General features: G+C 35.8%; 1 protein-coding gene across 1 annotated transcript; it reads left to right on the plus strand.

Moving 5' to 3' along the window:
* The first annotated feature begins 629 nt into the window (after positions 1–629).
* On the plus strand, positions 630–8,771 carry LOC146523081 (high affinity immunoglobulin gamma Fc receptor I-like). Its single transcript, XM_085148145.1, has 7 exons — positions 630–660; positions 873–932; positions 1,210–1,476; positions 2,052–2,303; positions 2,742–2,843; positions 4,425–4,490; positions 4,703–8,771. The coding sequence occupies exons 1-7, from the start codon at positions 630–632 to the stop codon at positions 4,723–4,725; spliced, it is 801 nt and encodes a 266-aa protein (XP_085004271.1). The 3' UTR covers positions 4,726–8,771.
* Positions 8,772–11,802: the final 3,031 nt, after the last annotated feature.

The following is an 11,802-nucleotide window of genomic DNA, read 5'->3' on the forward strand; positions in this document are numbered from 1 at the left end:
CTTCCACGCTGAACGCTGGTCACACTGGGAGGTGACTTACGGACTGGCGAGGAGAAGCCATCAGAGCTGGCTGAAGTAGTCCTCCGGTGATTGCCTCAGATGGGACGCAGGTGGTTTGGAGGCGGCCCAGCCCGAGGGTGTGGCCACCGCTGCCTCCCACGGCTCCCTGGATGCTGAGCCATGGGCTGTGACAACTTATCCATCCTTTTAGTTTTGTGAACTATTGGCATGTAGACAGTGTAAACAAGATTACTTTAGGTTTAGCAGCTCGGAAAGAAACAATAAAACTTGATAACAGAGGGTATCTATTATGTATGTGTGTGTGTGTGTGTGTGTGTGTGTGTATATATATATATATATATATATATATATATATATATATATATATATATATATATATATATATATATATATATATATACACATATATGTGTGTTTATATATATATATATATAATTTAGAATTAATAAAACATTCAATTCAATTAAAAAGGGCATAAAACAAATAGTAGTGACTGAAGTGGAACCCTGTTGGGCCTCAGTCACCACAGAAACACAGGAAGAGGAGGTTCTTACAAAAAATATATCTTCAGTTCAGTCTGACACTCACACAGTCAGCAGTAAGACAACATGGAGGTCAGATTTCCCACCATCAAACTCTGTGAGTACTGATCTTGTCTTTTTATAAAAAAGATATTAAGTCTGTAACAAAGGAAATGTACGCAAGGGAAATTAATATGTACAAAATGCACCCATATATTTGCATGTATTCATTTTGGATATTTGTAACTCACTAATAAGAATAGGACGTATTACTGCAAAAAACATTAAAAACATGTTAAATATTAAAACTGTCATTCTCAATCTTTTCAGTGCTGAATGTTCTGTTGCTGTTGGTTACAGTAGCTGAATTCAGTGATTCTCAAACACATAGTAAGTTTTTAAATATTGGTTTTTTTTGTATTCTTAAGTGTGTGTATAATAGTGTGTGTAATAGTTTTAATATATCTTTTAACAATACGAAGTTTCTGAAACTACTGCAGTTGTTATTTTCCAGTTTTAGAGGTTTAGCTACAAAATAAACCTCTAAAACACTTCTCAAATAACCACATGCATATGTATATTTACTATTACGGTAAATATGTATGTATAAATCTTTATCATTTGAAAGCTTACATGCTTTGAAAACTTATTTGACTTTCTGTCTCAGATTCAGGTTTTCCTCAAGTTGTTCCAAACAGACAGCAGTTCTTTCAAGCAGAGCCTATCACTATCAGCTGTGAAGGCCTAAATGGGCTGACTGGATGGAGAGTGATGACAAAGATAAATGGAGATGTTAGAACATGTGCTTCAACATGGGAAACATCGATTGGACCTTGCAAACTTATTAATGCATATCCATCAACTGACAGTGGAGAATACTGGTGTGAAATGGGAGGAATACAAAAAAGTAACTCTGTCAACATCTCTGTAACTGGTATGTACATAGAAAAAAACATGAATTATGCGTTAACATGTTTAGTACATCAACTGTTTTTTTTTCTGTTTAGTACATCACTTACAGCAATGCATAGTGTCATATTTGGTACTGTAGTTTTCATTGTCTGTAAGGTTTTTTCTTGATAAAATGCATCACAATCATAATAAAATAACATATATATATTTACTGCTACTTGAGCAAACCTTGTGAGCTATCATCTGTCATAATTAATGATTTCTATGTTTGTATAATTTTAACAAAAATCACATTTTACACAAATTACCCATATTGAAAAGAAATAGAAAAAAGGTATAAAAGACTTGCATCAGATTTGGCTTGCTTCATATAGTAAATCATATAAGACATATGATTTACTCATGAAGGTGTCCACTTTCCCATTCCTTTCATATATTGTTTTAGTCAAAACATTTATATAATTTTTCAAGGGATCTTATATCTGTTTTCACTCTTATATGTTTTTCATACACGTTTCACACAAGATAGATAAAAACTTTATAAGATGTAGATATATCTGTTCCATGTGGGTAACTGCCATATTTTCTGCCATTTAGATTTAGAGAGTCATGTGATCCTGGAGATTCCTGCCCAACCTGTAACGCAGGGAGAAAACGTGACCTTGCATTGTAGAAAAAAGGATGCAAACTCCAACTACACTGCAAAATTCTATAAAAATGGCGTCTCCATTGGGAGCAGCTCATCAGGAAACATAATGGCTCCCACTGTATCCAAATCTGATGAAGGACTTTACAAATGTAGCATTGCTGATGCTGGAGAATCACCAGAGAGCTGGCTTAGTGTTGAAGGTAAGATGCATCAATATTTTCTAACTAAATAAATTTTAACATTTCATTAAAAAGTGTGTAAGTGAGAAACAGTATATGGTCTATGATGAACATAGCCACTGTGCAAAGCGATGTCAGAGTGATGATCTATTTTTCATTTTTGGACGTTCAGTTTTGGTCCACTGAAGAGGTTGTTTTGTAACATAAGGCAAGGACTTTTTATTCAATCTCTACTGAACGTCTGTTTTTGACGTCCATCAGACTTCTGTGCACAGGCTATGTGTAGTCCAAATGTGGCCGTTTTTTCAACAGCACCTTTTTTTAAACATTGGGTGTACATAATTGTATTGAATGGGATTTATCTGAGTGTTTACATGAAATAAATATAAAAATATTTAGAGTAAATTACAACATCATTTCAATTATTTCTAATACACAGTGCAATCATCTTTCCGGCAGGTCATCCTACAGTGCATACAGTAGAGAGCCACCTGGGGCTCGGCATTGGTTGTGGTGTTTTATTGGTGGTCATTCTGCTCATACTGGCAGGACTATTTCAACGTAATAAACATCAACAAACTATCAGAAGTCACTCAGAAGAAACTTCTTTGAAAACAAGTATGTTGACAGTTGGCTCATACAAACATGAACTTTTATTTTATAACAATAAGCATGCTTAATGATTCCTGGTGGCTGTCATCAAATAACTTTTTTTCTTGTTTATTTTGTCTTTTTCATAAGCAGGTGCTCCAAATTCTACTACCTCCTTCCAGTCTCCCTCTTCTGCACAAACAGGTCAAGAAAGCCAACATCTGTTTAAGAATAAAAAAAACATGAACTTTAAATCTACAGGATCACAGAAATCCAAAGTAGAAACACAGTCCTTTAGTAAATTATTTACACTAAGATATTCCTTGTTATGTTATTGTTTGGTCTGTGATTTTAGTCCCTCGGCAGCTTTTTTTCAGTGTTATTCAGAGAGTTTCTCCAGACAACTTATTTCCCTTGAGATAAAATGTAAAATATATCTGCTCTTAATATTTTGTCACATTTTCATGAGAAACAGGGAGCATGAGAGCTAGATCTGCCTCCCACTCTGCTGTATTGTTTCTGAGTCTAACCTCACTATGCAAGCAAGACTGGTCAATTAAATTAACACTAGTTGTCATTAGAGATGGCACGGTACCGCTTTTTATGTCTGATACCAATATCAGAAATTTGGATATCTGCCGATACCGATATGATTCCGATATAGTGTTTTTTAATCAATAAAACAGTTTTTTAAATATCTTGCTGCATATTGTATAAGTTTATACTCAAGTTTAAAACAAAACACTAAAGCTATTCTGTTATACCTGCATGCAAAAAATATACTGCACACAAAATATTTCATAGTTCAGCAATACTGATCAATCTAATAAACTTAAACCTGCTCCATCCTCCCTATTCTGGTATTTTAAAGAGTACTTAGCGGAAATATTAAGCAACCTAACTAATAGGGTTGCAAACTCCCAGCATAAAAAAAGGGGGGAACCACCCCCCGCCCTCCACCTCATGATGCTTAATCAACGTAATCAACGTTAATTTGATGCAGTGTGGAAAAAAATGCACAGAAATAAATTATTTTTCAAGAATAATTAAATAGATTCAACATCTTCCTTCAACAGAATTGCAGACTGCACAGATGGTATCTTCCCAAAGGAAAAAGTACTATAGCTTACTAGGGTATATTAGACTTAACAGTTACTATATACAGTAATATTCTATATATTTTACATCAGATTAAAACTTTGGGTATAAGATTCAGATAATTATTTATTAAAAGCTAGACATTTTAAATGAGAATAAGAAAGAAAAGTATGTCTTTGTGCCCCCTTTTCCCTGTCCATGCCCTATCGCCCCCCCTGGCTAAACTAAACTAATCAAAAAGCTGTTTAGAGCAGCTGATGTTTATGTCATTAAGATGAAACTGCAGAAAAATAATGTTCTGATGTAAGAGTGACATTTTTTTCTTCTGATTGTCAGATTTTCCTAAGATTTTAAATTAGATCTAATGAATTCAGTGAATAGAAAATAGTGTTTCTCATCACTGATGTTACTGTGGCTGTCAGTCTTCTCACTCTGGCTGTATCTCTCCATTAGATGATGACATGTTATATTCTAGAGCCATTTACACCACCTTACGGCCGGATGAGACTGAACTCAAGGGTGAGAGTAACTTTGATTAATGATTCTTTTTGTATTGCATTCAAATAATATGTAATCTGTGGTGGTAAATATTAAATACAAACTATAATATTAAGATAACTAATGGTTCATGGTTGTTTAGCAGATGTCCTGTGAAGTTAATATTGGTGTGAAATATGAATCCCTCTTTAAAAAATACTGTTTTAGTTCATTACTTCTTGTATATCTGACAGGTCGCAGAAAGAGAGCTGACTGAAGACAAAATCACATCTGAGTGAAAGTGAAGTCGATGAAGTAATTCACTTTTTTTTTTTTTTTGCAATTGTACAAGCTGTACATCATCTGCTGGGTTTGATGTGAATGTCAGTGTGTAAAATGTCATGTCTTGTGTATATTCAAAAATAACTGGCTGCCAGATGAGGCTGATCATAAGTACTCATAAAGTTCACATGCTAACAAATGCTTCTGTCTGTTATGTAGAAGTTGAATTTAAAGCACTTGTTGCTTCTGCTCTTTTTGCTTGTGCATGAATGCGTCTCAAAAGAAAAAAGCTGCTGCAGCTCATTTCTTTTCAACAGCAGGTACTCACTGTGGTCAACCACTAATGTAAATGTGTCGCTTTGTTTTTCAAAACAGATGAACCAAATTTGTGGCAAGCAGTGAAATATGACTGCACAGTTTTGTGTACAGATGTATAAGTTGTGGCTCATTTCATGCTGACACAGTAGCTGTTCAGTTGAGTCACCCAAAATAAGCTGATTTTGTCTTATTTTACATGTTTTTGGTGAGACTTTGTGAAAGCAGAACTCAGAAGCTGAATAAGTGTAACGCTATAATCTCAGCATCTAAATTGGATTTAGATGCTAAGAGGTGGCGCTCAGCTCATTTCTAACTATTTTTAGACAACATACTTGATAGGCTATATATCAGTTCCCTAATGTCAGAATGGTCAGACTAAACCTTATCGAGCTGCTTCTTAAAAGATGGCTAAAAAAGAGTGACTTCCCTTTTTCTGTTTTTCAATCCACAAAAACTTTGTCACTTTACAAGTCATTTTATAAAGTTACAAAGCTTTGTCATGTTTTGTGATCAATTACAACATGCAAAGTAACTTGTTACTTTGCAAAGTGCAGAGGCTCAAAAGAAAAATAGCCAAAAACTTTTTACATATCTCAGTATTGAGAAAAATACATATATTTGTGAAGTATAATTTTTTATTCCTCATATCTTTTATGCTAGGAAAGCAACGCTAAAACTTAACTAGCTATGTCAATTAAATAAAAATCAAGAAGCTGTTTGGAGCAGCTAATATTTATGTCATTAAGATCAAACTGCAGAAAAAAAATATTCTGATGTAAGAGTGACATTATTTTCTTCCGATTGTCAGACTTTACCAAGATTTCAAATTAGACCCAATGAATACAGTGAATAGCAAATAGTGTTCATCATCACTGATGTTACTGTCGTTGTCTGCCCTCTCATTATGGCTGTATCTCATCACTAGATGACGACATGTTATATTCTAGGGCCTTTTACTATGATTCCTTATGTGTTGCATTCAGATAAAATGTAATATGTGATGGGTGGTAAATATTAAATGTATTTGTTTTTACTGTTTTGGGTGTTTAAGTAATCGAGAAGAACTGTAATATGAACAACAGCATTTTTCTATGCTTTAAAAAAATAAGCACATTATTTGTTCTGTACTTCTTGTATATTTCAAAGGTCTCAAAAAAAGAGCGAAATGAAGACAAAATCACATCTGAGTGAAAGTGAAGACATTTATCGCAATTGAACAAGCTGTACATCATCTGCTGGGTTTGGTGTGAATGTCAATGTGTAAAATGTCATGTCTTGTGTATATTCAGAAATAGCTGGCTGCCAGATGGGGCTGATCATAAGTACTCACAAAGTTCACATGCTGACAAACACTTCTGTCTCTTATGTAGAAGTTAAAATTAAGACTGTTGTTGCTTCTGCTCTTTTTGTTTGTGCATGAATGTTGTTCAAAAGAAGAGCTGCTGCAGCTCATTTCTTCTAAACAGCAGGTACTCACTGTGGTCAACCGCTGATGTAAATGTGTCTCATTTCTTTATTTTCTAAAACAGAGCAGTGAAATACACCTATACCTACAAGTTTACTGGGTTTGACTCTGTGTGAAGTGTGGTCTAGTGCACAGATTGAATAAGTTGTGGCTTGTCAGCAGAAACTGTTCACTAAAGTCAAAGAAAACTAACCAATTGTTTTTAGGTCAGACTGTGTGTCTTGAGAAGTGTGAAGAGGATATGATTAAGATGCTGAGAGGTGATGCTCAGCTCTTTTATGCTTGACTTTAATTATTTATATTAAGCTTATACTTGATAAGCCAAGAATAAATATGAGGATACAATTGAGCCTTCATTTAATCACTTTTTTTCCACAAACCTGGGAAGTAAACACAATTTTGTGGCTTCAAGTTTTCTTTTAAAATTACAAAGCTTCATTACATTTCATGATGAACTGCAATATGGATTGTAACAAGGTACTAATTTATCAAGCATATTTAAGTCATACCCAAAAACATAAATATGCAAAGGATTAATATTCCACATTTTAAAAACATTAACTCTTGAAATTTAAACATTACAGAAATTTGTGTTTTTCATGTTAAAAAACATCTCTTCCACTTCCACCATGTATATGCCAGTATGCTACAAATAAACATATTTAAAATACAAAATATGAGTAGCTTTATTTAGTTACAGTGACCAAACATAGATACTTTGTTGAAATAAATGGATTACATGGCAGCCTTTTCCTGTTTCATATGTTAGGCTATCCCCTCTCTGCCCCCGTTCTAAATGTGTAATTAAACGCATTGCAATACCCAAACAAAACACACAATAAGGGGCTCTAGCATTCTGTTAATGATGGTCAGTTAAACGATGGAGCCAGCACAACAGAACCAGCAGTGCACATGCAGGGATTCATTTCTTACTTGGAAACTTACATTTAAAGAAGGAAGGGATGCAATTTGACTGTTTTTTTTTTGGTTTGTTTGTTTTTGTGTCCCGTTTGGATCTTTAGCCATCAGAATTGTTGTCTTAAGGCCAAGAAAGATGCCAAGCGGATTTATTTTACCAAGTGGATCATCATGGCCTTGCCATATTGGTCCATTTCATTGACCTTTATTATAATTATGTATTTATTTTATTTTATTTTATTTTCGGTTGCTACAAACGGGACAGACATGACTGGGGGATAGGACAGGGAGAAAGAATGAAAGAAAGAGAGGGAGAGAAAAAAACAGAGGGGAGAAGAGACGGTGAGAAAGGGGGGAAGAAAGAAAGAAAAACAAACAAAACACCTGGATCACCCGTATGGTGAAAAAAAAAAGAAGAGAAAACAAACAAAAAAAGAGCAACATAATAAATACAGCACCATCACAATAAACTAGCTAACAGTAGATAACAGTAGATACTAAATATTAAACGATATTGTGCAGCACGCAAGATAGACAGCGCACAATGTGCTGTTGTCATGTAAAAGAGATAACAAAGACCGCCTTTTATCATTTGAGGAACATAACCAGAATCAGACAAGTATTGTCAAGCGACACTGCAGAGGTTCTTGTCCATGCATTTGTGTCTTCAAATATTGATTATTGCAATGCTCTTCTTTCTGGCCTACCAAAGAAAAGTTTTAGAGGTCTACAGATGGTGCAAAATGCAGCTGCTCGCATTTTAACAAGAACTGGGAAATTTGAGCACATTAGCGCTGTACTGAACTCTCTTCATTGGCTACCTTGTCAGGTTCGAGCGGATTTTAAGGTCCTGCTGCTCACCTACAAGGCTTTAAACGGACTGGCACCTTCATACCTTTCTGACCTTTTACATCTTTACGTTCCATCCTGTGCTCTCCGATCTCAGGACTCTGGCCTTCTAAAAGTTCCTTGAGCCAGAAAAGAGACAATTGGAGAGCGTGCTTTTTCTTTTTGTGCTCCGTTTCTGTGGAGCAACCTCCCTCAAGATATTAGGCAGGCATGCTCTGTGGAGGTTTTTAAAACTAAGCTGAAGACACATTTGTTCACCCTATCCTACAAGTCTTAATTCTATGGCTTTTAGTTTTTTAATTTTTACTGTATTTAACTTGTATTGTGTCTTTTACCTGTATTGCTATGTATCACTTTTATTTTATTTATCTTTTAAGTTTCAAATAGTTGTACAGCACTTTGTTTGAACGCGCTTTATAAATAAAGTTATTATTATTATTATTAAATGAGTGGAGTGACAATACTTAAGGAAAGTCACCGATTACAGTGATGTTAACTAAATACATGGGATGATCCATGTCTTGGGCAAATTATGGCAATAATTATGGTTTACTGATTTGAGAAAACCTGCACATGATACTTGTCTTTGATGCTGAATGCTTTATTACTCTTATGATCTACAATTGTTTGCAAGTGTGAAGTTTGAGTTCTCTCCCAGATCTTGTTTTCCAGGCCACAATGGTGTGTATGCAGACTCCTGGTGTTAAGCAAACTTAATATGCAGAACACACTAACATATTTTATTGCAGGGTTATAGGTCCGGAGTGGTGCTGCTCCAGAGGGGAAGACGCCCTGATGTTGCCTGGGAAATTATCTAGCTAACCTTTTTCTTTAAGACAGGAATCTGGTTTTGATGAGTTGACTCATGGGAGTGTCCATGTGTCAAGAGGAGGGGTCCAGAATTAACATGAAACAATGTTTTCTATGTCTTATATGATTTTTGCAGTGATTTGTGGGATTAACAGTTCATTTACAGGTATTAAACCTATGCAAGTGGTGCATCCATGTTCAGATGAGGCTTTGACGGCCTATAAGTGAAGTTCACTGAACTAAAGGGAAATGTGGTTTGATAATTGTTGACATGCTTTCCAAACAGAAGTTTTTCCTCCTAGCACCTGTATCTGGCTGCTGATACAGGTGCAGCAGCCAGAGTATTACTGGGAGAAATCATCCCAAAGGTTGGAATCTCATGAGAAATCTTCAGAGGCCCAGTGAGAAACAAGAACCATTCCAGGCATAGCTGACAGCCCAGGCAGTGATTGAGGTCAAAAGGCGTTTGGGACTCTACTGGTCATCGTGAGAAGATTCCGGAGCCACCGCAATAACCATGAAGCTGCGTTGGAATGAGAGCTGTGCCATGGGGCTTTCCAGAGGCCAGCAGAGAAGATTGTGGACAACAGACGGGCATCTGAAGGATGAGAGGAGCGTGCCAAGCTCCAACGCAGAGGGAGTTCAAGGATGGCATCATGATTCTGTGAAAAGCACAGGAACCAGAAGCTATGGTGGTGACAACAGCAATCTCCTATGAACATCACCTAATGCTGTGTCACTGTGCTATACATGCAGTGACACTCTGAAGAGGGTCTTTCTTTGCGTCATTGCTGTTGTCATTTGCATCATGACAACTTCTACAACACTGCTGAGATGACTCAACAGGTGGGATCATAACAGCAATAAGACGACTGGATCCAATTCCCTTTCCACAAAAGGGTTTTCTGCAGAGATGAATGGACAATAGAGGAGTTATAAGTATCCCCAAAAGGACGAAGGCCTGAAGTGAGGTGATGGGGGTTGATAGAGGCCATAAAACAGGAGTGCTGATGAGGCCTGCAGCTTTGACGATAGCTGAAAACCATGTTGCCAAACAACAAAACCACCTGGTATGTTTGAATTCCTATTCTACATACATTTGGACTCTAGTCCTATGGACAGTGATGGAAGGTACTGGAAGAGACATTTTGAAAATGTTAATTTCTCTTTTGACTGTTAAGAATTCATTTGTTTGCTCGTAGGATGCAGTTTACCATTGAATGAGATCAATGAGGAATACGATGACTGCTAATACATTTGTCAACTATGTACTCCTACAGTAATTTAGGGTGATTAACCCTTTAAGACCTACCATAGAACCAAGTCTGCCAGAGCTTATATTATATTTTTACATGCTGTGGAGCCATTTATGGGAGCATTTCAAGTTGGTATACATCAATACAACCATTATAGCCCAAATTTTAATAATATGTATGCATTAAGTGTATAGTAATTACATAAATTGCAAAAAAACTGCAATAAACTACAAAAAAATTGAAAATCGTTTTTGTTTTTTTAACATCTATTTCTAGTTAGAGAAATTTAACTAGAAATTTCAAAACTGTAAATACAAAAAAGTTGCACAAAATAGTTTCCCACCACAGGAAATTTATTTTGAGTGTCTTCATAGTTTTATTTTTGAAATACACCAATTTTAATATACTGCAGGAAAAACGAAAATAAATATTATAATGCAAATTTGCAAAAAAGCAGCATATGCATCAAAATAAACTATTTCCAGCAGTGCAATATGAGTTCTAAGCATCCCAGAAACGACACAGAAAGTCATAAAGTCAAACATAACTTTTAAAAACACCAGTATAGGCTCATTGAGGCCGGGACGGTAAAAAACTACATTTCCGCGAAAATGACGTCACTTCCGGTTTCGGGCAGGTCATGGCGGACATGCAATAGTTCACGTCTAATCCAATGTAGGAAGTGTTACAAACAGCTGATCGGATCGGCAAAGCGTGTTTCTGGAATATTATGTTTTTGTTGCTGCAAGTGCTTTTTATGCAGTTTTTGCAAAGCTATATGTGAAAGGAAACTGTGACCTAGGACAAGCTGATGGCATAAGATGTAAGTACAACTCCTCAGGTTTCATATGCAAAAAACTTATTGCGCTAGCTCACGTGGTTGCAGAGCTACCGGGATTTAAAAATAGTTACGCAAAACAGAGCGTGCCCGCTCCAACCGGTTTTAAAGGGTTAACAGATGCTGAGTATAAAAATCTTTGCAGTTAACCTGTGAAATAAGGTGTTCAGAACTGGGAACATTTCTAGCATAAATGTCGAACAGGGCGGAAAAAACTGCTGACTCAACAGTCTTTTGACTATTGAGTCACCTCAGCATTTCTAAATGCTTAGAAATATTTACTGATATATGCTTAGAGTTTATAATCGATGTCATATTGATAGGGGTCTGATCCTTAGTAGTATGCAAAGACTCTGTATGCCTTCTGGCATACACACTCACATCCTGGGGTCACAAGAAGAGGTTGTACCTTCTTTTATTGTTTTATGGTATAGCAAACACAAGTATATTCTGTTTTACCCTGATCACAAAACCAACAATGATAACAGGTATTTTGCCTAAAACATGAACATATTGAAAATATAACATCCCTAGCTGCTAAAAAATAATAATAATAATCATAGAAAAAGAAAATGTGTTGAGGAGTCCATCACTTAAGTGCTACAGACAGAAATTAGT

Source organism: Neolamprologus multifasciatus, chromosome 3 (assembly GCF_963576455.1).
Source record: "Neolamprologus multifasciatus chromosome 3, fNeoMul1.2, whole genome shotgun sequence".
NCBI classification, from domain to species: Eukaryota; Metazoa; Chordata; class Actinopteri; order Cichliformes; family Cichlidae; genus Neolamprologus; species Neolamprologus multifasciatus.

What these genes read in the sequence shown, in the direction of transcription:
- LOC146523081 (XM_085148145.1), top strand. Translation starts at nt 630, where the DNA reads ATGGAGGTCAGATTTCCCACCATCAAACTCT. An exon ending in ACTGGCAGGACTATTTCAAC is followed by an intron (nt 2,844 to 4,424) that starts GTAATAAACATC and finishes TCTCTCCATTAG; the next exon opens with ATGATGACATGTTATATTCT. An exon ending in GGATGAGACTGAACTCAAGG is followed by an intron (nt 4,491 to 4,702) that starts GTGAGAGTAACT and finishes TATATCTGACAG; the next exon opens with GTCGCAGAAAGAGAGCTGAC.